General features: G+C 35.1%; 1 protein-coding gene across 1 annotated transcript in view; it reads left to right on the top strand.

Annotated features, from left to right (window-relative positions):
• ube3c (ubiquitin protein ligase E3C) overlaps positions 1-21,938 on the top strand; it is a 33,865-nt gene extending 11,927 nt beyond the window's left edge. The window contains exons 12-24 of the mRNA XM_055207049.2: positions 428-514; positions 625-782; positions 1,392-1,618; positions 4,249-4,353; positions 4,619-4,706; positions 6,280-6,377; positions 6,581-6,713; positions 8,349-8,596; positions 13,557-13,769; positions 14,643-14,831; positions 16,293-16,359; positions 17,392-17,522; positions 20,048-21,938. Coding sequence (XP_055063024.1) covers positions 428-514; positions 625-782; positions 1,392-1,618; positions 4,249-4,353; positions 4,619-4,706; positions 6,280-6,377; positions 6,581-6,713; positions 8,349-8,596; positions 13,557-13,769; positions 14,643-14,831; positions 16,293-16,359; positions 17,392-17,522; positions 20,048-20,218 — 1,915 coding nt within the window. The 3' untranslated portion in view covers positions 20,219-21,938. The remainder of the gene's footprint in view (positions 1-427; positions 515-624; positions 783-1,391; positions 1,619-4,248; positions 4,354-4,618; positions 4,707-6,279; positions 6,378-6,580; positions 6,714-8,348; positions 8,597-13,556; positions 13,770-14,642; positions 14,832-16,292; positions 16,360-17,391; positions 17,523-20,047) is intronic.
• Positions 21,939-26,330: the final 4,392 nt, after the last annotated feature.

Raw genomic sequence — 26,330 nt, 5'->3', positions numbered from 1 at the left:
ACTGCTTCTACGGTCAGGCAATTGTGGCTGTGCTATATTGTCTCTCTGCCTGTCATTAACTTAAATGGTGCCCCCACAGGAATCACTGGTCTGTTTACGACCCTGAAGCAGTCTGCTAGTTTACTAATGGAAGGCGGCTCACCTAAATAAAGTCTAATGGCTCATTTAATCTTTCCTGTGGTCGCATAAAAAAACGAGCTGAGAGGTGGGCTTGAAATTCCAGCTGTGTTTTATGAGTCCTGTTGAATATTTGGGAAGTTTAAGGTTTATGGGCAGGAGATATTTGAACATTTAGGTATGAGTGTTATTTTTCAGGCTTCTCTGCATGTTTGTTAATCATGCTGGATGATTTTTTTTGTAGTTTCTTAACATTTTTATCTCTTAGGTATATTGTAACCAAACATTGTACATGTTTTTTGTCTTTCAGGCTTTTGTACAGCTTAGCTTTTAATGCTCGCTTTCTGAGACATCTCTGGTACTTAATCACATCTATGAAAACTAAAATGATCACAGGGTGAGTTTTCCATGTTTTTTTTTTTAATTGGACCTAAATGTGATTTAGTATTATATTCAAGACACATGACCCAAGCATCCACTTTGTTTTTCTCCCTCTTTTTGGTGTAGGTCCATGGTTCCTCTGTTGCAGGTGATGTCTCGAGGTTCTCCAATGTCTCTAGAGGATTCCAACAGGATCATCCCTCTATTCTATCTCTTCAGTTCACTCTTCAGTCATTCACTCATCTCTGTCCATGACAGCGAGTTTTTTGGCAGCACAGTGGATGGTATTATCATTTATTCTATACACTTATTCTGCTTAAAGGGGGCATATCATAAAAATATTTTTTTCTCCATGTTTAAGTGCTATAATTGGGTCCCCAGTGCTTCTATCAATATAGAAAATGTGAAAAAGATCAACCCAGTTTTGGTAAACCATGCAAGCATTTAAAAAAATAGGTCATTGAAATTTGGCTCCCCTTGTGATGCCAGAAGGAGATAATACCGCCCCTTAATCTGCACTATCCAACCACGGCACTGCCATTTAGTGTAAAGATCAGCTCATTTGCATTTAAAAAGGACACACCCAAAAATGGCACATTTTTGCTCACACCTACAACAAAGTGGCAACTTTAACTGGCTATAATAAATTATCTATATGGTATTTTAAGCTTGAACTTCACATACACACTCTGGGGACACTAAATATTTATTTGATTTATTTATTTATCCTAAACAATTCTTGTGAAATGTTCCCTTTAAAAATAGGCATCTGAGGTTCACCCTCAAAACTTTATATTGTCTTGAACATATAAAATTTAAATTTTTTTGTGCATTTATAATCAATTTAAAAGTGTTTGTTATTAATTACATGTTTTTATTGTTTGTTTGGGCAGGTCAGAGCCAGCCATCGATGATGCCATTCTCTTTGGTAGAGTTGGTGACTTTGTCTCGTTGTTTGCGGGATGCGTGTCTGGGCATCATCAAGCTGGCGTATCCTGAGACTAAGACGGATCACAAGGAGGAGTATGTAGCAGCGTTTCGAAGTGTTGGGGTGAAAACTAACAGCCAGGTGCAGCAGCGCATTCAGGCTCAACAGAAACGATGGGTCCAGCTTTTTAAGGTGATAAAATCTGCATCTACAGGCTCTGATTTTATAGTTGAAATAATGCATGGACACTTGTAGTCGAAAGCGAGATTCTGACTAGTGTTTTTTTCCATATTCATCAGTGCTAATAATATCTTTAGTGGACGATGGGCATTACTTTTAGCTGGGGCACTGTATTAGCAATGCTAACAACGTCTTTGATGGCCTAATTAGATTAGTTGACAATTAATGAGGCGAATAGTCTCAGCATCTGTTAGGGCCATCAGTGCCGATCAGCCAGGCAGGAGGAGCGCTCACTCGGGAAATTAATAGGTTGTTTGCCAAGACTAAGTGAGGTGAAAAATGGCATCAGGATATTAGTCAGCTATCTCTCTTTCTTCATCATCTTCTTTCTCACTTCTCTGACCTACTCTTGTCCTTCCTCCTAATGTCTTTTTAGGCAGCTCTACAGGGCTTTTTAACATTGTCCTAATTTTTTTGTGCTTTTCAGTAATGCACCCATTATAAGATTGTACCGATATGCAAAACATCTGTGATTCTCTGTGAATGTAATGCTTTTCTTTAACTTATTTTAAACATTTCTTAAAACTAATGTTTCGTGAAAGAATTAGCATAGGCATCACTTTTGTAAATTTTATGTTTAATGTTTAAAACATTTGCATTTACATTCCATAGTAAAACACCACAGTTTTTATTGTAATGGAAAAATGGAAATTATATTTTATAATATAAAAAATTTGTATACATGTCCACTATTGATTACATAACATACTTTGCCTTATGCAAATCTCTGTGTCCTGTTTCACTTGAACACATTATGTGACAGTTCAGTGTTTGGGTTCTTTAATTCGAGTCAGTGCAGAATACAAAAGGCGCTGAAAGAATTCCACAAAAGATGGCGGCAATCGCCTCCTGTCAGCTAAAATGACCCATTAAAGAAGTAAGAGCCCGAGAAACGCATTTCCCAAATTGAATGTGCAATTTACAGTCAGCTCTAACGCTGTTGACCCCTCACACACTAATGTTTGCCTCCAGCCATGGGCCGTCCCTCCGGATGTTTTATCACTCCTATTGTCGAGCTATCTATTTAATTGAAAGAAGTTAATTGAATGAAAATGATCAACTAAGCTTGTATTAATATTGCTAATGGAACTTTCTTCTTGGCTGTGTTTGGAGAGGGATGTCACTGCAGGAGTTTTGGAGAGACCCATTAAGGCCTGCACTTAACCCAGTGGGCTAATTAACCAATGCTTATTCATTTCACTTAGACAGGATGAGCCTTCGGACGATCTGCCCCACAAAGCTACCCAGAACAGAGTTTTGCACTTGCCGTTATTACAGTGTCTCTGGTTTTAGTATGCGGTGGTGACAGATTGATGGGTATTCTCTAGAAGTCTGTTTCGAACAACAGATTCCTACATGAGAATTAAACAGAAGTGTAGATAAGTGAATTGAGATGAAGCAGACAGACTGTGGAGATTAATTACATATTGAGAAGAATAAAATAAATTGTAGTTTTCTGTTGACGTGATCTATTTTCATATATATTTTTGATATGTTATCCATCATTGGTCGGTATTTGTTCTGAGTGAAAAAGAGTTGAAGCTTTTTTAAATATGTAATATTGTCATGTTAGCGCAGGTATGGCAACAGGGTTCCCACGGGTCCTTGAAATCCTAGAAAGTTTGTGAATCTGGGGGGAAAAATTTAAGGCCCTGGGAAGTTTTTGAAAATATACATACATAGATACAGGTCATTTTAAAGTTCTTGAATCTAGTTTTCTGGAAAAAATCCATATTATTCCCTGTGTAGTGTAGGATAATATCATAAGAATTCTAGACTTTTTAAGCACACGGGCTAAACTGTTCACTTTAAATGCTTATATCTTCTGTATGTGAATGTTGATTCATACCAAAATGCTTTTTTGCATTGTTGTGTTTGACGCATGAAAACGTCTCGGGTTACGTATGCACTAATGTAACTGAGAACGGAACAAGGGGCTGCGTCTCCCTTGCCATACTTCCTGTGTCTCTGTAATGCCGTCTTTGGCAATATTTCAGATAGCGATATACTTCCTGGCTCCCGCCTCACCCTGTCTTTGTCTTTACGTTTCACCATTGGTTGAATTTGATATACACATTCAGATGCACTTACCCCTAGAGGCGTCCCCAAAGTGTCACCGCAGTGACGCAGCGTGAGTTCCCTCGAAAGGGAACTGTAACAATTTATCTTAAAAGGTAAAACAATGTAACCTTGCTCTCACTTGAAATGTGTCCCCACATTTTGTCCTTAAATTTAAGGGTATTGGACCTGGAAAGTCCTTGAAAGGTCCTTGAATTTGAAGTTAACTAAGGTGTGGGAACCCTGTAGCTATTAGCATCCTAACACATTCCCGTATTGCTGCAGATTTTTGAGATGTTTATTCACTTAGCAGTACTGACTGGACAGTGAAAGTTCATCTGTGCTTAACTTTGCACCATAAATAAATTAAGCTTATAAATAACCTATTTAAAAAAAGGGGAAATAAATTCATCCAACTGCAGACATGTTAATGAACAATTATGATGTTTGTGTTATGTGTTTGATATATGGCACTGTTCTTTACCAACATTTTGTTTTGGATGTGTGTGTGTTTTTTTGTTAAGGTGATTACCAACCTTGTGAAAATGTTGAAAGCAAGAGATATTCGAAGACCATTCTGTCCTTCGGGTCATTGGCTGTCGAATGAGGTCAACATCAGGGCAGATAAGGTAAAAGTAATTTGAGAATTAAAAGAATATGATTAAAACATGCAACAGAGGTGCTGGTTTTGGAACAGAAGGCCAAAACAGTATGATTGATTAAGGATTTAAAGAACAGCAATGTGTTTGATGGATGAGTCCAAATCCAATGAGTCTTTACATAAGGTTACATTCTATAAGTGATTTAAATGTAAAATATGTATGCACTAAAATATTTTAACATGAATGTACATATCTTAATACATTGAAACTTAACCTTGCTAATGTGTTTTAGGTGACTCAGCTCTATGTACCTTCTGCAAGACATGTGTGGAGAACCAGGAGAATGGGGCGCATCGGACCTCTTCAGTCCACATTAGATGGTAAGATGTGATACAAAAAATAGCCACATGTGAATATGAATGCATGCTAATGAAGTGGGAATTTTATGGTAACACTTTATAATATGTTTGTATTGGTAAAGATTGGTAAATACATTAATTAATATGATCAAATGTTGAACAATATATATTTTCAGCATGTATTAATTCTTGTTAATGTTAGTTAATATCAATACAGTTATTCATGTTAGTTTATGGTGCATTAGTTAATATTAACAGTTACAACATTTGATTTTATAAATGTACTAGTAAATGCCAAAATTAACATGAACAAACATTAATAAATGGTGTAGAAGGATTGTTTGTTCATTGTGAGCTCATGTTAGCTAATGCATTAACTTATTGTTAACAAATACAACTGTATTGTAAAGTGTTATGTTATTTCTAAATGTCTCTAGTCTGTAGTGTGAAATAAAATAAAAAACAATATAAAAAATAGAATAGCTTAGCTTGCATGAGGCCATTTCATTACAAAACACGACATTTCAGAGGCCGTTAAAACCAACTAGTACCTGTACATCTGATCATTTCCATGCCAGCCTGGAGCATATGTGCTTAAAAATTCAATTAGCCAAAGGCAGGACACATCTGGCCCCCTGTTTGTCTGGACCTTTTTCATTTCCCTAAATGGACTTGCGTGGTAGTGACGAATGGCTTCTGTATTGACCATGCTACGCCATATTTCTCCACCAAGATGGCCTCTTGATGGCGAGTTTGTTGGAGAGAGAGAAAGGACTGACTAATTGAGCAGAATCATTTCACCGTGCTAGCAACGTATTAGATGAATGACACTTCTCTGCTGCTATGGCAGTTTTTTTCTGTGGTCCAAACGTTTGTAGGACGGAGTTTTAATACTAAACAAACGTCCCTGTAATGGAGGAAGTGGACAGGTGGATGGGCAATTGCTGCTGACTTAATTAAAAGTGTGTGGCAGGGAGGACATAGACTTGGATTGAGTGATCTTTAATGGGATGGTCTGTAAATACCGCATTCAGCGGCATGAAGTGAACCTCGCTCAAGGTTGTATATAGATGCAAATAAAGAAGGTCATCCAGACCATGGTCAATATTTCAATTAGTTGTATCGTTGAGTATTAATTTAGCAAAATATTAAACCCTAACTTAGTTTACATCTAACTATTTGTAGTCTATTTAGTTGTAGAGGTGTTGTGTGGGGTGTGCTGATGTAATACTGTAATGTTTAGATTTTGAAGGTTGTGTTTGTCTGGATGATGAATAGAGCCTGTTAGAGATTGACTGTCAGCAGGATGGATGAAGATGAAGGCTTTATTAGCCAGATGAATACTTTGCTTACAGAGTGAATTGCTTCTCAGTGTTGAATGCATTGTTGAATCTGTCTATATGAATAGACGAGTGAATAAATTAATGAATAAATGGGTGAATATTTAAATATTTGTAGACTTTTGTGCATTATTTTATTTTAATTAATTAATTAATTATGTAGGTATGATATTAATTAATATTTAGTGTAGTATAATATTAATTATACCTAGATTTTGTATTGCAAAAAATAAAGGCCTTGTTTATCACCACAGTTGGTCTAGAGCCTCCACCACTGTCAGTATCAGAGGAAAGACACTTGGCTATCCTCACTGAACTACCATTTGTTGTTCCCTTTGAGGAAAGAGTAAAGGTAAGACAGCTGCCATTTATGTTGTACTTTTCTGCTTGATTGTTATATTTGTAAATAAATACAGTATATTTACAAAAATTCATAGTGTATTGTTCTCTTAAAATACTACATATTGCATAGAATACTTTATTTAAACAAACTTAGATGTTTGTGTTGATGTTAATCCGCTACACTTTCATATTGTTAACATATTCTCTCTTCAGATTTTCCAGAAGTTAATCTATGCTGATAAACGAGAGGTGCAGGGAGAGGGCACTTTTTTGGATGGCGTTAATATTACCATTCGACGGAACTACATCTATGAAGATGCATATGATAAATTATCTCCTGAGAATGGTAAAGTAATGCAAATACCCCCCTTTACACATGTAGAAAAGCTTTTTCAGAGTCAAATGTTTAGTAAGGGATAATGTATAGGCAGCCGGTTGTTATTGCAGAAATAAGCCCCTACAGTGTGATCAGGACCCGATGCGAAGGGTCTTATTCCGTGACAACCGGTTGCCTCTACATTAGCCTGTATATAACACGTCTGTTTACCTCATAAGTAAGGTAAGGAACATTAAAAGCAAGGTGCATGATTATTGAGAAATGCTTTGGAAAAGCGAGTCGGGCAGAGTACCAAAACACAGTTGTAGCAAATCAGCACTAAGGGGTGTGTGTACTAAATGACATTGTTGCCTGGGATGCGTATATCTGGGGCGGGTTTATCAAAAGAAGGTCCAGATTCTATTGGCGTGTTTGTTTATGTGATTTCAACATTGGCTTTTTAGAGATCGTGCACCCCGCCTTTAAATATTGATTTTCATAAATTAAAAACATATTTATATTACATTTTTTGTAATATTAAACTGTACCTGTAAAAATGATTGGCAACATTCGGGTTACAAGTTTTAAGCGGTTGTTATCCGGGAATAACAAACCTGCAAATGACGCGACTGACCAATCAGATTCAAGCATTTTCAACTAACCATGTTAAAACTAAATAAACAGGTGTTTCAAAAGGTGCTGTAAACTGGACCCAACTTTAAATCGGTCTTTAAATTGTAGTTTCTGGGTTTGCTTCTTATTGCCCGTCAAATCTAAAACAGTACTACTGTAATGTTTCATGATGGAAATATTATTTTGTTAAAAGCACTAAAGTACAACCTATACGTCAGTGGCCAACTACTTTTGTTTTTATTGTGCTTTATAAATAAATTTTGATTGATTGATAAGAATATCATCTTTTTGTGTTCATAGATGCCTGGAAAAGGCATTAAACCTAGCTTAAGATATCACTTTAAATAAGATTTAGGGTAAAGTGTTTTGTGTCACTCTTGCCAGAATCTTTAACTGTATACATTTACTCCATAAATTAAGTTTTAATGTTTGTATTAGAAACCTTTTAGTGTAAATTTATAATTTTTAGGATTATAGGTCATACTTCAGTGTTACTAAAGTAGTTAATAGCTAGATGCACACAAAATATGAATTAATTGCTAAAATATGGGAGTTCTTCCAAATTGGTCATTATGTGTTTGTTCATACTGACTATTAATATTTTCAAACAATATTTTACATGCAAAGAGATCAAACTTGGTATATAACATTACTAACACTACCTCGTCATAATGCTGAATGTGTGTGTGTCTACAAAACTGTTGCTGAGATTTATGATCTGTGATTAAATTTGCTGTAAGATGACCTTTTTGATTGAAATGTAGCTCAGGTCAGTGTGAGCTTTCAAGGTTATTTATTTAGTGGTATATATTTATCAAATGCCACTTTTGGTTTCACCTCTTGAATAACTCTTTGTTGACTTGCATTTTATGTCACTGTGAAAAAAAGTATTTTCCAATAATAGTAAAACATACATTAATGATTAAGTTTCCTTATGATACAAATAAATATAATGAAATGAATTGTCAGGACAGAAATGTTGCATGTTTCATTTGATCTTATGGCTTTTATTTATGTCTGTCTGTATTTTAGAGCCTGATCTAAAGAAGAGAATCAGAGTTCATCTACTCAATGCTCATGGGTTGGATGAAGCTGGAATCGATGGTGGAGGAATATTTAGAGAGTTCTTAAATGAGCTGCTGAAATCAGGCTTTAACCCTAACCAAGGCTTCTTTAAGACAACTAATGAAGGGCTTCTTTACCCGAGCCCCACTGCAGAGATGCTTGTAGGAGAATCCTTTACCCGTCACTACTATTTCCTTGGCAGGATACTTGGAAAGGTGAGCCACATCATGTTTTGCATATCCCCCCTTGATCAATATGGCTGCTCATCACAATGGAATATTCAGTGCTATGAAGAATAATTGGCATAACAAAAAAATATCTGCGGGATCTTTTCAGTATGTATTTCACTATAGGATAACAATTTCTTGTAGTGATTCTAGCCTTTCTAGTAGTCTTCACATGTCTTTCACTCACACTCTCAAACACAAATGGGGTCAAATGGATCAATGCTGCAGTTTAGAGGTCAGGTTCAATCTGTGATCCCAGGCTGAGTGGCTTAGTAGCCATTATAAATCTTATGCATTTTATTTACGAGGTCACTGGAGTTTAAAGTCAAGTTTATTTGTGGCCTTTTGATCCAAGTAATTTTCTATTGTCTAGCCATGTACGTAAGATCATTTTGTAAATGACCTTCTAGAAACCTCCATCAAAATATTAAACATTTATGGTTGAATGTAAATCATTTGTTTGCTCACAATTACATTAGTTTGTTCGAATATGCCAGGCCTTAAATAGTTTAGCAATTATATAAAGTGATCATTTTTAGCTTTTAGGCTTTGGATTGTAAAAAAAAAATCTTTAATGCATAATCATATGTATTAAGATTTAAAGTTGGTTATGCAAAAAAGATGCATATCAATTTCTCAGCTGTTTAAAATTGCTCATAATAAGCAGTAAATATGACTGCAAGCCTCTCAATTACCCTCAGTGTTTTTCTATTATTGTTAACCTGTGCGTCACACACTATATTGTTTTGGCTCTCTCTTGTGTGTCTGCTAGCTGGTATTTATTAGCCGCTAATGTTTTTAAAGTTTCATTAATGCATAGGCCCAGGATTGTTTATTGCAAGGCACATTGACTGGGGGTAGGGTGGATGAATTACCTCATGCCAAGAAGCTCGCTGCTCAATTAGGCTACTCCATTAGCCCACCATTCTCCATCTCTGTTTGTGTAGCCATCGCATTTGGCCACGGACGCTAAATCAGCTAGCACCATAAATAACCGGCGCAATGCCGCCGGTAATAGAGTTTTGATCTGTTTTACAGTCACGGGCATCAACACCACTTGCAAAGAGGCAATTCAGGCCACTTATTAGAGAGCTATAATGAACACACACTTTGTAAGAAGAAATGGACATAACTGAACTCATACCATGAGAAATGGCTAGCCCCGCCCCCTACTTTCCATTCAATTGCCCCCACTACTTAGTAATGGGCAAAGCAATTAAGGTGACGAGATTAATTTGAATTTGACTTTCAATTAACCCTCCTTCTCTCTCCATAAATATGTGTGAGAGTGGCAGACTGAGTGGGATATTGATATTTGTTTAGTGCTGTTATGAAGATGACCTGAGTAGATTAGAGTTGCATCAATGTAACTGTGACGTAGTCCACCACAGACATGTGCACATAAATACTATTTACCTCCAGGTATTAGACAGACAAATCTGAAAGCACTTTCTTTGTTGCTGGTCTGTGGATACTGTTTCTTGAGCTGTTTTTATTCAGTAGTTCAGATTCAATGTCACTGACAGGTTAGCAGGCATATACATCTTTCTGCAATTTTGAAGTGCCAGCAAATTTACAAATTTCTACACACACCCCAATATTTTGGCTAATTTCAGCTGGCTGCCTGTTTTAATGTTTGATGTTTTCAAATTTGTAATGGAGGCTTGGATGCAGCAACTAGTTCATAAATATGCGCTGTAAGAAGAATGTAGATCTACAGACTAGATTTTGGACCCTCTTATGTACATACTTTCTGTTGTCCTTTCAGCATATTAATAAAGTACTGTTAAACACACATGTGCAGTTAAGTATGGCAATATATTAGCATACTGTGAGTACCTCCATCCTCGTGCCTTTACAGCCGAATCGCAGCGATGCTTTATATCTGACCATAATGCACTTATGCTTGTGTGATATTGCTTCAGTTTATTTTGCGATAATTACTAACACATCTATGTCAGTCATTATTTAAATAAGAAATAGAAACATTTTATTTATATAAAAGAATATGATAAAAGTAATTTATACAGTTAATAGGTCTCATTCATTAAGCATGCATATGCACAAATTTGTGTGTGAGATGTGCGTACGGATTTTTTACGGACAAATCATGATTCAACAAAAACTGTAAATTTATTTCTAAATGTACGCAAAAATTCAAGATAACCTAAAACCACTTGTCCGCAATAATCATGTACGTTATAATCAAATACTCGGCTATAATTATAATGTGTATGATAATGTTGATATATAAAATGTACATGATTATATTTTATATTATAATATCTTATATATATTATTAAACATGATCTATATTATTATTATTATTATTATATACATTATATTATACATTAATATAGCCTACTTTTTTAAATATAAAGAAGATGTCTGTAATGACAAATCTTCACGCTTTCCTTCCTCACTTTTTAAATCTCTATATGAAAGCGTCTGCTTAATGCCTAATGTAGCCTAAACGTCATGTAAATGTAATGAAGTTTAAACATCAGTCACTTGATCTTCTGTCTGTTTTATTTTAGATACAGATGGTGTCTCTGTCATAATAATTAAATGTCGTCATATTTGTTAACGCATCCAACTTATTTTATGTTACTCTGGTTGGTCAACAGCGCTGGCTTCCTCCAGCAACAGCAAAACCTCCCAAATAAAAAATTCAAAGCAAAACAGAACTTTACCGATAATAAATATGATCATGGATTTCTTTTCGAGCTTTTTTGTTCCTATGACAAACTGCTTTAAAATTTTCTGTGGACTAGCGCTGCGGAAAACAGCTGGAGCTGGTTTGGGCGTGTTTTATGCAAATTACCAACCTCATGCACGCGGCCGCTCAAGTACTACAATCCAAATTCACTAACGTAAGAACAAGTATAAGAACAAACTTATGTGCGTACGCACGTGTTCTGAATTAGGCGGAAAGTTTTCGTGAGAAGTTCTAATGTGCGTATAAATACAGAAAACGTACGCAATTATTAGTGAATGAGACCCAATGTCCGTGTAAAGTCTACTATTAAATGTGTGTTCAGTTTGGCACACCACAGAAAAATGATTAACTCAGCCAAATTGGAATGATAAAAAAGCCAAGTAAATAAAATAAGTTATCAAAATCTTGGAGAAAGTCTGCTCTCAAACGCTGGGTGCGTGTCCGGTTTTGGCGTCGAAACCATGCCCACTTGTAAGAAAGCTGCCATCTCTCTCAACGTTTATTTACCGCTACAACCTGAATGGATGCTTGTGATTATGTTAAGGCAGGGGTCATTAAGCCACTGTTGTAGCCCCACCCAAATAATCCAGAACACAAATATGTGGAAAAACTGTTTAACGGTGTAATTCCACAATTCAATCCTACACGGTTCACAGTCTTTGTAGCGTGTTTCAGCAATACGTTTAGAAACAATTCTTTGAAATGATTTTAAATATTTTTGACTTTACTTTGAACATTATTAATTATTTAAGAGAGCAGAGTCATAATACTTTTTGAGATGTTTAAAAAATGGTAGGGCTTGTTACATTGTAGGCCATAGTATAGGAATAATGATATTAAAATCGTAAACTTTTTGAACTTTTTATTTAGATATACTGAAGAAACATACTAAATGTAATTCAAGTCTCACCCTTGCATTAAAGGATACTGGTAGATAATTTTTATCACTCTAAAAAAACAAACGGTGCTATATAGAACCAAAACTGTTGCTTTGGATCGTAATCATAGAAGAACCGTTTTTAGTGCCATATAGCACCGGTGAAGCACCGGTGAGGCACCTGTGTAGAACCATATAGGGGCCGTATAGAACCACTGTAGCACCAAATATGGTTCTACGTGGCACTATGTGGTTCTACACAGGTGCTTCACTGGTGCTTCACTGGTGCTATATGGCACTAAAAACGGTTCTTCTATGATTACGAGCAAATAACCACTTTTGGTGCTATATAGCACCGTTTGTTTTTAGAGTGTATAAATACTCCCATAATCTGTATTACATGTGCCCTTAAATACTTATTGACCTTTTGGGTCACATCTAAAAAAGTAACTGTTCTGCCATTCAACAAGCAATGCTTAACTGTCCCTTTCCAAAGGGCAACAGAGGACAGAGAAGGTCAGAACTTCTGATTGATGGCGAGTGTGTTAAATTTTTTTTATTGATTCTTAATGCTGTAAATTAACAAATTTATTTGGCAGAAACAGAAGGCAGCTGCTAAGTTGTTGGCGTTTACTCTCCTGATGGTGCCACAATTTGCATTAATTGCGTTGCCACTGCACTCACTTATATTAAAAGGCCTGGCCATTCATTAATCCTTTTTATCCCAAGTCATTTTGGCACAATTTCTGGCAATAAACATCCATAAATAACCTGGAGGCTTGAAAAATAGTTCTCCATATCCTTATTGCGACTTCTTCCTAGGAGCAAGATTATTGATAGGTTTCAAGAGGGCACAGCACATATGTTCCCAGAACAGGGCTCATGGGAAGAATGATGCTAAGTGGATTATTTTGCATGAAAAATGTCCCATGTTTGAAGTTGCGCGATTAACCTGTGTTTTGAAACTGCTCTGATTTACGACCTGTGTGTGTTTTGGATGCATGCATTATGGAGATTTGAGAAATTTATAATCCATTTCGCTTATGTGGTCAGGGGATTTTAGTGCAATCATTTATTCAAGGCCTGTATATTTTAATGCCTTCAGATATGGTCTTTTTAGGACTGTTGCAGTACTTTAGCTTTATGACTCACCATCCTTCTGCTGCTTAATGGAACAACAGGTTAATGTTGCAATTGATGTTTTAAAAGTGTGAGTTCCTGAAATATAGTGGCAGTATTTCTAAATAAAGTGGCAGTATTTAAGACATATTATTGTCAATGATTTCCCCATCATTAATACTATAGGGATCATATCATCTTTTGTTGAATATCTTTATTCTTCTGTCCTGCAGGCACTGTATGAAAACATGCTGGTGGAGTTGCCGTTTGCCAGTTTCTTCTTGTCGAAGATCCTAGGCACAAGTGCTGAAGTGGACATCCATCATTTGGCTTCTTTGGACCCGGAGATGTACCGAAACCTGCTTTTCCTCAAGAGCTATGAGGGTGATGTTGAAGACCTCGGACTTAACTTTACTGTGGTCAACAATGATCTCGGGGAGGCACAGGTGAGACCTGAGCAACACGTCTGTGCTCTTTTGCTTGTCTTTTGTCATTGTTAATAATTGATCTGGCTGTTGTTAGTCTTTGCAGATGGAGATAAAGCACGTCTTCATCTAGATCTTTTTAAAGGAACTTCTCTGTTAAACTGCTTAAACATACCTGCTGAATGTATGTGTTTAATGTAGTATTAGAGCTAATAATCTAGCATTGTCTTTTTTTACTGTAAATTTATGATGTGCAGTAAGGCAAAGCAAGGCAAGTTTATTTGTATAGCACATTTCATACACAGAGATCATTCAAAGTGCTTTACATAGAAATGAGAAAACAAAAAAATCACAGATACATGAATTTAAAATATCAATTAAAAGAAAATAAATGTGATTTTAATAAAAATTGTTTAAATGTGTGAAAAAGAAAAAACAGGAATAAAAGTATAAAACAAAAAGAGAAATAAAAAGAATTACAATAGTGCATATAAAATATAGTGCAATTAGTTCGGACACAGCATAGTGCTCAGCTGTAATGCACAGCCTTTCTTTTATTGTTACTTTTTAATGATATCAACAGTAAATGATAATTTACAAAGTTTTAAATACATAACAATCAGTTGGTTACTCTTAATAACTTTTTTCATATTTCAGATTTAACACTTGTTTAGCAAGTTTTTAAATCTTTTATTTCTGACGTGTTTACTTTCCCCTTCATTAGTGAGGTAATACCTTGAAAGGGTTACTTTCAGTTACTTTCAGTTTACTTCTCTTGCACCTCTTAGGAGGAATTAATTCATCACTTAACCCAGAAAACTGCTCTATGAGAAAAGCGGTGCTTTGGCTCAGACGATGCCTTTCACACTTTCATCTATTTGTTCTTTTTTCCAGGTGGTTGAGCTCAAACCAGGGGGAAAGGACATCCCGGTAACTACGGCCAACAGGATAGCCTACATCCATTTAGTGGCCGATTACCGTCTAAACAAACAGATCAGAGCACACTGCCTGGCTTTTCGGCAGGGTCTGGCCAACGTGGTCAACCTGGAATGGCTGCGCATGTTTGATCAGCAGGAAATTCAGGTATCATCTTGTCTGAACACACACACGAACACGCATACACACACAAACACACACATACACAGAGACTAGACCGTTAGAAATGGGTAATGAACAGACAGGTATAAATCAGTTAGTTGTGTCTTTGAAAAGATTAATAAAGATCTGCATGTATTATTTCCGTATATAATTAACCATACTGTTTTTAAATTTAACCCTTGTATTGTGTTTGATTTTTGTGACGATTTTGATGGAGCGGGTCAAATTGACCTTAATTGGATTCAATGCAATTCTATAAATATGACAAACAAGAAGGAATTCGGTATGAAAAGGACCATTTTAGTATCAATATTTGTCACACATTACAAACGCATAATATCAAAAAGTATAATTTTTTAAAAATGCATTCAACCACAATTTTTAACATGTTTGTTTTAATAAATGTTGAAGATAAACTGTTGTAATGTTTAACATTTTACATTTTTATTCAACATGTTTTTTTAACATACATATGTTTAAAAATCCTAAATAAACAATTTAATATTGTTTTGAAATGTAATTAAGCTTTTCTTTTCCTAAACAGGCTAATCTTTTGTTCTTGAGGCTCATTGTACAAATTCAAGAAATCCTGTTTACATAATGTGCACACATCAAGCATGTGCTTTCTGACTTCTTGCATTTTTAACAAATGGTGCTTGTTTTGGTGTCATGTTTTGTGGGGCACAACTGGCATCACCTGTATTCACTTCTGGATTTTTCTTTGGTTCTGCTCTACAAAGTATTTCATATACATTGAAAATAGAAATGATAGTTCACTTCTCCTTTTCTGTGTCTGAGGAAGTCTTTATCAGTTCTGAAAATAATGAGCAAAAGCTCACTTTTCCCTTTTTAGGGTAATAACGCACCAACATATACGCAAAAAATGTATTTAATTTGTTTCAAGTTGCCTTGGAACAAAAAATATGTATCAAATTGACCACGAACCTCAAAATCATAAGAAAAACACTTCAAAACATATCAGTGTATCCTAATTTTGGATGCATGTTCATGGCCCTAAATGAGAAAAAGTGACAACATGTCTGGGAGAAAAAGATAACTTAAGTAGTATTTCATATACATTGTAAAGAGAAATGATCATCTGTAAAAGTATTTTTCAGTACAGAAAAGAATACCCCATTTCAGGATAGTAAAACTCCAATATAGAAACAAACACTGAAAACATATACTTAATTTGGGTCTGTACAGTTGCTTTTAACAAAAAAATGTGAGTCAAATTGACCCGAAAACATTAAAATTCTTACAAAATTGTTTGCGTACACTTAAAACATATTAGCATACCCTAACTTTCCATGCATGTTCATGCCCATAAATTAGAAAAAGTCACAAAATTTTCCGACAGCTTAAAAATCAAAACGGGTCAAATTGACTTGGAACGTAATACAAGGATTAATGTAACAGGTCAAATGTTCACCTATATGTTTTCAGGTACTGGTTTCTGGTGCACTTGTGCCTATCTGTCTGGAGGACCTGAAGAAATTCACTAACTACTCAGGTATTACAAGTTACATCTTTTCTGCATTTTTGGCCTCAATAACTATCCTTATTGTTGATAATATGTTATAACTAAGAACCTGCGGTTATTATTTACTCTTTCCTCGCCATTAATTAAGAGAAAACGCTTCCCTGACGAGCAATATGTATTTCCGCTCTTACCCAACTTATAAAACAACTATCTTTGCTTTTTGTTTATAAATTTGGTATTTTTTTAAGAAACCTACCCATTTTTGAGAGGTGATAAAAGAGAACAAATAAAGATAAGATGAAAGTTTTTTCTTTTTTGTTTTTTTGAAATCAAAGGAACTATTCTTTCATTTGATATATTGTATGTTTATTTATAGAAAAAAAAATCTGGAAGGCATTAAACTTTTGTAAAAATCATAAAAAATGCTGACACTGGCTGGCAGCTTTAAAAAAAAAAAACTAGGGCTGTCAAAAGATTAATCGTGATCAATCGTATCCAAAACAAAAGTTTGTGCCTACACAACGTGTGTGTACTGTGTGTAAATACAATGTATATACAAATACACACATATTCATGTATATATTGAAGAAATATTTGCATTTATTTATTGTATATACATTTATATAATTTATTAAATATTTTATATATAAATATAACCAATTTTTCTTAAATATAAACATGATTGTGTATGTTTTTATATAAAAATAATAATTATACACAGTACACACACTCACGTTTTGAGTTAAATTGCTTATATGTGTATTACCATAAAGGTGAGAAGTGACATCTGTTTGTAAGTGAGACCACAGACATTCATTTTCATTCCTATAAACTTCCAGTGTGAGGAGGTTAAATGCAAAAATGCAAATCTGTTCATGGACTAATCTGCATACACTTCTAATTCATTTAAACACAGAGTGAATGTAGCCAATACGTTTGTAGAGATCCAGTGTTATTTCATCATTCAGATTGATTTACTTCACAGTTAATTCACACAAATATGTTAAAATAATTGTTTTGGTTTTCCTAACTGTTGAACTTAACTTTTGGCGCACTACTCAGGTGGTTATTCAGAAACTCATCCCGTGATTAAAATCTTCTGGGACGTGGTGGACAGTTTCAGCGATGAGGAGAAACGCAAGCTGCTGAAGTTTGTTACAAGCTGCTCACGACCTCCACTCTTAGGCTTCAAGGTCAGTCAAACTGGATAAGACCATAAAAACATTGAGTTTCTGTTCTGTTGTGTCTGGAGTTAAAGCTGAGTTAATATTTTATCCAAGTCCTTAGATTGAAAATTGAAATGCACAGACAAAACCGAACCCCATATTCAAGCTGAATCAGTACGACTCCCACCACTGTTATCACGTATAAAGTTCAGGTGAAGTTCATACCTTTCACACCTGGTGATGATTTTGTCCCATTTTCTTATTTTTATCAAAGTTATCAAGATCCTCACCACGGAGAAGTCTACTTGGCAAGGTGTGGGCCACCTTAACGGAGAAATAATGAAATGAACAGAATATGTTTTACCTTCATTTACACAAGGGTGTACTAGCAAATAACACTCATTGTAACAAATCATTTTCACATTAAAAGAGCTATCAGGAAGGGCCTTATCATGGCCTCTGTTTGTGCTAGAGAGGTTGTGACCTGTCATTGTAATGCTATTTGAGGCTTTGCCAAGTGCCACTGGCTATCTGAAATCCATAAGACTGATAAAAACCTATAAATGCACCGTTGAACTTCAAATGGCTCTCGCTCGATGTTGACTGTCTCTGGTGTATAATTAAAAGTTGCCATAACTGACAGCAAAAGGTGAAGATGAAAGAACTGTAATTATAGAGAACTTAAAAAAATGTATTGAACGTATCTAACCGGTTGCTTTTATTTTATATGCTGCATCATTTGTCACCTTAACTGTTCATTACGCTCAACAAAATGAGTTGAACAGAAATATCCTAAAATATGTTTTTATGCCTATGTTTCAAACTAAGACCAGTAATCGTGATTTTATTGACTTTATTATAACTGTCATCAGTTTAAAGTAGATTACTTTAGCCTACGTGAATTCGGGTGGAGGAGAAATCAAGGCTTCTAAGCTATTCCACAGATATGTGTTACTGCCAAAATTAAAATGGGGCGTTTAATGAATTTGACTTTGGTGCAGACGGACTGAGGGATGGAAAGGAGGAGTAAGAGAGGAATAAGATGAAGAAAGACAGATCAAGGGGAGATGGCCTTCCACCCCGTCTGCCTCTTCAGCCAGCTCAGCCTTAATTAGGTGCCGTTAAACACCCCAGAATTCATTAGGGGAGAAATAGCCCTGTCAAAGTAAGCTATTTAAAAAAGATGACGGATACCCTTTTCTCAAAATGATGGCTCCCACCGTGACACTTTCTCAATAAGCAACGATAGTTTAATACCTTAATTGTCAGAAAAATTGGCCTGTTAAAGCAGGTTTAATCAGGTTCATTTTGGGGTGAGTCTTGCAGTCACTTGGTTATAGGCCCCGAGAATTCTTTCATTAGGCCCATCCTGTTATTTTTCTCGGCAACCTTTCACATATCGGAAAGTTGTACTGTATGTCAAACCGTTTCATCAGTGTGATATTAGGCTGTTGTTTGCCGATTGCGCTTTTTCTAAAATAGCTTAACCCCTTAAAATTCCTGAAAAAGGCTAAAAATGCCTAAAAAGAACACAAATTGCACCTGCTGTGTTGGTTGTATCTTAAAACAGTTACATAATTCGAATCACAAGAATTTCAGCTTTCCAAAGATATGTTACATGTTTAGCTTTTTGTTTTTGAGTTGTTGTATTTGATGGTACACTGGAATTTTTAAAGGGGACATTTCACAAGACATTTTTAAGATGTAAAATAAATCTTTGGTGTCCCCAGAATACATGTGTGAAGATCTAGCTCAAAATACCCAAAAGATAATTTATTATAGCATGTTAAAATTGCCACTTTGTAGGTGTGAGCAAAAATGTGCTGTTTTTGGGTGTGTCCTAAATGCACTAAATGGCAGTGCCATGGTTGGATAGTGCAGATTAAGTGGTGGTATTATCCCCTTCTGACATCACAAGGGGAGCCAAATTTCAATGACCTATTTTTGGGTTGTTCTTTTTCATATTTTCTAGGTTGATAGAAGCACTGGGGACCCAATTATAGCACTTAAACATGAAAAAAGTCAAATTTTCATGACATGTCCTCTTAAAAGGGACAGTAAGTAGGGTTTTAAGTGTTTTATTAATCAAAATCAATGTCTTTATTCATAATTATGTCCTTGTTGGTGTCAAATGACCTCTGCCAGTGATCTGACTTTTCTTTGTAAGCTTAGAATTTCTTTTCTTTACTTACATTGAACGAGTAAGTCCAAGGAGGCTTCCATGTCGTTCCGCCGTATTGATAAACTATAATAGCAGAGAGGGAGAAAAAGAACTAGCCTACCAACGCGTTACCACAACGCGTTTTCATTCAGAACACGTAAAACCAGCTGAAACTGCAAGGAGGTCAGTAAGTACATAACGGCTACCGTAGTTGCAACGCGCATTTGGAAAAGCAAGGCGCTAGAGAGCACTGTTCCTTTGAATGCAAAATACAATTTCACCACTAGATGGGGGTAAAATCCTACTTATTGTCCCTTTAAGTAATATTGTAAATTGTTAACTTAAAAATAGGGGGCTTGTTTTGTTGACTCTGTCTTTTCTTTGTCTATAGGAGCTCTATCCAGCCTTTTGCATCCATAATGGTGGTACCGATCTGGACCGTCTCCCTACCGCTAGCACTTGCATGAACCTTCTAAAGCTGCCTGAGTTCTGTGACCCTCAGCAGATGAGGAACAAGCTACTCTATGCTATTGAATCCTCTGCTGGATTTGAGCTTAGCTGAGAAATGCGTTGTCTCCTGATGGAACCAAGACAAGAAGCTGTGGCCTTTGTCACGGTGATCAAACAGGAGGTCATCACAATGGACAGACCGCGTGTCTGCTGTGAATCTGCAGAAGGTGTTGGGATATAAAAACAAGAAATGCAAACAGACAGATTGAAGTTGTGGCATGGACAATGACATGCTCATTTTTATTTCAAAGTGACTGTACTTGTAAATAATGGAATGACATTATAAATTCAAAGCAGCATTTAAAACCTTTAGTGGTCAAAAGCACCGACATTCAAATGTCATCCTCAGTGTTGGAGATGAGGGGGAAGCGAAATAAAAAAATGGCAGCACAAAATTTTACCAGATTTTTACTTTGGTTTGCATTAGTAAATGCAAAGGCTGTTGTTTTAAGACCATTTTTACACTTTCAATTGCTCCCTGTCACCAGTGTTGTGCGGCTGCTAATAAAGATGCACGCGTTCATCGCATTTCGCAGACCTGAAAACCAATTAAAACTTAAGTTTCTTCAGTATAACAGCATGCCTGAAACAGTTTTATTACATGAGGTACACTATACTTGGTTCAAGGACATGCCAAAGTACCATTCAAAATGTGCACGCCTTGAAACACGGGGCTGTTAGCATAGCATCTGCTGAATATTAATTTTCCAGCTTAAAAATGATTTTATGGCTAATGTGCCACCAACAGTGGAGTTTAATAGATTTGAGTCATGGAAGTCAAAACCTTGACGTGTAAGGTTAACAGGCGGTTAAACAGTAGCACGTGTCAGAAAATGGTGTGTAGTCATCTTGTTTTAATCATGTGATAATAAGAGAAATTAAACTTTTTGATTCTGCTAGACTTTTATCTAGAATGAAATTAAATTACACTTGGAACAAATAGGTATTTTTTCTCAGCACTGTAAAATAGGACATTCACTTTGAAATTAAAACTGCTACGATTAACAGGCCCATATACAGTGTATAAGATTCCAGGCTTAAGGTTATGTGTCCATTGTGTTTCCATAAAGTAATTGTATAATTATATATTCCACACATTGGGCATTGTCATTATGCATTTTGTTTAATGCATAATGATACTGACATTTGTGCAATAAAGTAAAAACAGAGTAATTGAGGACTGGTAAGTTGTTTTTTTAGATAAGTGGTTCAGGGTTTTTTGTAAAATTGTTAAATGAACTGCTAAATGAAGGAAAACTCCAAAACCAACACATGCCTTTTGAACACTAATGTCTGCTGTAGCACATAATTCAGTAATCTAAAGAAAATTTAAGTATTTTCTGTATTCCCAAATCGCTTTTTTGCTGCTCCTGCTGGCTTCAACAGAGGTGTAAGGAGATTATAGCAGAAAGGTAATGATGTTGAATATGTATGTCTACATCTTTTAAATCATTTCTACAAACCTTTGTTTTCTTGTTATTAGTAATTGATCAAGCAACATGTCTTTTAACATCCATGTATAAGAAAAAAATAGGATGTTAACATCATACAGGTGCTAAACATCCAGTTGTTCATGAATGTTTGTTGATGATTCTTGATGTTGAAAGGCAGAGACATGCAAAGTTGTGTGTAAAAATTTTACCGTTTCTAATTTTACCAGTGTATGTGTCATATTTTTTTTTTAAATGACAAACCCTCTATACAAAGAAAAGTGTTCAATTTATGTATCAGTGTATTGCAATGATTAAACATGTTTTGAGTTTTTATTTGCATTTGGGGATACCGACATCTTTTGTATAGGTAGAGCATAAAAAAGTGAGATCGAGAATTTTATTCAAGTTTTATGGCCTTTGACATATAATTAAAGAAACATCCAGTGATGGAACAAGAAAAGAGGCTACTCGAGATCACAGATGCATTATCGCTACAACATAAATTAAGGGTGTGTGCGTTTGACATAAATCTAATAGGGTCTATTAGGGCTGTGAGAGCAAGAGATGGTCGGAGAGCAGGGAGAACTTTTTATTCCTCCTTGGATCATCTCCAATTCCTGCCCCCACCCTCAGTTTTACCCTTCTCACACACACACACATTCGCTGAAATGACTTGAGACTCCTCCCTTTCTGACCAAATCTCCAGCATTTTTGCTGCAAGCTCAGACAGGGGTAATTGGGTCTTAAAAAACCAACTTGTCCAATTGCTGTGAGAGATTGATTCTAATTATGGGGAGATTTATTTGGGCCTATTACCTTATAATGGATTATAGCTCACAAACTTAATGCAGCGCACTATCAATCATAGCAATGTGCAGTAATATACCAAAGGTATTTTATATAGCTTTTAGAAATGTTATTATTCCACTTAAGGGTCAAGTCATTTCACACCAGAATATGAACGTTGAAAGATTTAATCTCATAGAATTCATTAAGGACAATTACGGGGTTTAATAAAACCCCTCACATTTAAGAGGTCTAATAGCTTTTTTAACATGAAGTGAGAGGAATCTATGTTCTAATATAGTTTGTCATCATTCTTTAAAGAAAATGCAAAATATTTATGTGGCCTTAGATTTATAAAGTAATCTAAACAAAATTCTGAACGTATTTGGTAGATATGTGATGCGCCACTGACAAAAGATTTGTAGTCTTTGCCTTGCATTTTTTTGTAATGCAAACTATCTAAATATGTCAAAACAAAATGTGATTTCAAATGCATGTGATATTAATAGACACTTTTATAGTACTGCATTTTTAGATAGTGATTTTATGTTTATAACACAATTATTTTTATTGCAATTTAAAAGCTACAAAAATGTATTTTAGTAAAACGGACACAAGCTTTGGTCCCTGCCAGAAAAACCATATCATATCAGGTTAATGTGATATTTGGAACATAAGAGCTTGTCCAAGATCAAAGTTTGTTAGACTACACTCTTAGAAAAAAAGGTACAAAAGCTGTCACTGTGGCGGTACCTTTTAAAAAGGTCCTAATATGTATCATTTTGGTACAGATATGTACTTTTGAGATACCAGTATGTACCTCTAAGGTACCGATGTGTACCTTTGGCTTGGAGGTACAAAAGTGTACTTTTTTAAAAGTCACCCCAGTAACAGCTTTTGTACCTTCTTTTACCTTTTTTTCCTGAGACAACTTACCTACTAAAAAAAACTTATCAAATAAAATTTACTTAATAATGCATGAAAAACATTTGTTAAATAATTAAGTAAATGTCACTTAAATATTTTTATTTAAGAAGTTAGATTTATTTTAATCGTTGAGGTAAAGTCTATTACTTTTTGAATGTTGAAGCATTGCTGTCCTAGAAATATTAAATAAATCTTATTTACTGTTTGTTATTTTCTTTAACAGTTCTATAGTTCAATCTTAGTCCAACAGATCTACACTGAAAAAAAATGACTCATTCAATGTACTCAATTTTTTTAAGGTAAGTGGTTGCAATCAATTTATTTAAGCTACATTTAAACAAAAAAAATTAAAATAATAAAATAAAATATATATTTTTTAAATTTAGCTTAAATTTATTGATTGCAACCACTGACCTTAAAAAATGGAGTAAATTGAATGAGTCATTTTTTTCTTTGTATTATCTAGACCAGCTAATGACCAAGGCCAGCAAACAATGTTATAGCACAGCTACAGTATATTTAATTCATATAGGAAACCTTTACAAAAATATTACAGTTAATAGTTAAAAAAGATTGTATAGTTAAAGACAATGTAATGAAATTCTGTCTGTTTACTTGATAACATTGTTCATACTTTCTTCAGTTAACTTTCACCTTTTCAGAAAAAAAAACTTGTGTGATATCTCGATCCACAACACTTTATAAACAATTGAATGCAATGCATTATGTAATAATAAACAACAATTTTGAGGCAAAAAGTCATCTGATTGTGTGATTGTTTACTAGTAGTCCATTAAAAGATCAATTGTGCCTCCTTGTGGAGGTTTTTTAGACATGCTGGAAAAAGTTGTGTATCAGTTCTGTGGCCAGGACATGCATGCTTAATAGGCTATATACTAAACAAGAAAAACATACATTTGTGGACACCCAAAAAAAATTTATCACATAAAACCTTTGGGGGTGTTTTCCCAGACAGGGTTGGATTAATCAAGGATTTGGCCTTAGTTATTTATTAGGACATTTAAGTCGTTTTAACAAAGAAACCTGTAGAAAAAACAATACTGATGTGCATTTTAGGATAAAACAATGACACTGATATATGTTAAGATATGCCAGTACAAGTTGGTTTTAAATTAAGGCAGCTCAAACATGCATTTTAGTCTGGAACTAGGATAGGATAAGCCATGTCCAGGAAACCGGCCCTTTAAAACTTAAAGTTTAATTAAGCAAAAAACATTAAATTATACAACTGTTGGTTAGTAGCCTGAGGTTTTATGATAAATTCATGCTTTTATACAATCTTACTGGGGTCACCCTTGCACCATCTCGCGGCCCCCCAAACCACTGCATTAGGGTATAAATACTGGCCTAATCAAAATAAGGGATTTTTCACCCTCTGCTGGCCAATATTTAGAAATACAGCATATGATTCTTGACAGACAATACTAAGCATTAAACAATAATCACAATCTGATCTAATGACGATTACTCACTAATTCAGTATTTTATCTGATCTTCTTATTGCTTTTAATATGCAATTTGTAATATCAACATGAAATGCAATTACAAGATTACAGCAATTGAGTTACATTTTATTAGTGTGTTCCTTATTAATTTAACCCATAACCTTTTGTGCTGTTAATGCAATGCTACCATCTGAGCTACGGGAAAACATGTTCATAAAATCTGTAAGTGTTCCTACAATTTAAGTGTTATAAGATGAATCGACATGAAACAGTTGGTGCCACAAACATAGATGAAGTATTAAGAGTAAAAATTATCTTATATAATCATATTTGTATTAAATAAGACAATTCTCAAACAAAGACAGTGAACGATTCTGTGGTAAGTGATTAAATGCAGTTCTTCCACAATGTCAATCTATTTTCTGCAAAACTTCAATCTCTGGAACAATACAAACATTGTCTTAGACGTTTATAAGACATCCTTCTTACATGGTAAACCTAGAAGGCTCTGGCTTGAGAAACAAATTTCTCATTGTCAGCAAGTTATACTGGAATAACAAGAACTGCCACTAGAATGAAGAAAATCAACATGTCAGTTTTTTTATAACTTTAGCTTTACTTATTGTGAGAACAGCATTTAAGGTTCCTAGACATGTCTTACTCAACAGAACCAGGTGTTTTAAAGCTTACATTTTCGTAAGGAACATGAGCTACTGAATCACACGAAGAGATGTTCCTCTGTAAAAGATACTTTTAGTACAGAATCTACCCTGTTTACCTCAACTATAAAGGTCTGGCCTGAATTCTTCCTTCCTTCAGCTGTTAGTGAGAACAGCCAGTTACAGCATAAACCTTTCTTGACCCACACTTCACTACACCTGTAAATGTTGAGGATTTGCTTTCAACCATAATCATTTTTCTGTCTCACCTTTAACACTGACATCAATGTTGTTTTCTGTTTACCAGGTTCTGCTCTGTTGTTTAATAAAGAGATGATAGATAGGCTGATGTTGAGTGAAGGCAATGGTGTTCATGTATTAAAATCTATTAAATATTCGGTTTTATCTCCTACCTTAAAAGTAAACTGAATAACTTGACTGCCTTTATAGCATAAATGATTGAGGTTTAGGTTCGACCATGATAATTTCCCCATCTCCAAAACAAGCCCTAACATCAACCTCTGTAGGCTACTTAATGAATTCATTTAATTTTAACCCTGTAAAATATTTGCTACTTAAATTTGTAAGTACAAACAAACTGGCTTCACAAGTTACAACTACTGTTTTAACCAGTGGTGAGTTGTAGTAGGCTTATTTATAGAAATAAGTTAAAATTGCGTAACTTATTTTGATGAGTTAAAGAAATGTAGGCTAACATTTAAAAAATTAAATAGCCTACTTTAAAAAACATTTGCCGCTGGTTGCGCAATGGTATCACAAAGATGCTTTTGTTAAAAACTGCTAATCAGTCTTTTGACATCTCCAGGCTGTGCATTACCTGACACGCGCGCGCAACGCTTCAGCTGTTTCCCTACAGGAAGTGACGAAACCGC

The sequence above is a fragment of the Misgurnus anguillicaudatus genome, chromosome 21 (assembly GCF_027580225.2).
Source record: "Misgurnus anguillicaudatus chromosome 21, ASM2758022v2, whole genome shotgun sequence".
NCBI classification, from domain to species: domain Eukaryota; kingdom Metazoa; phylum Chordata; class Actinopteri; order Cypriniformes; family Cobitidae; genus Misgurnus; species Misgurnus anguillicaudatus.
The sequence above is the reverse complement of the archived record's forward strand: the minus strand, read 5'-3'. Positions and strand labels throughout refer to the sequence as shown.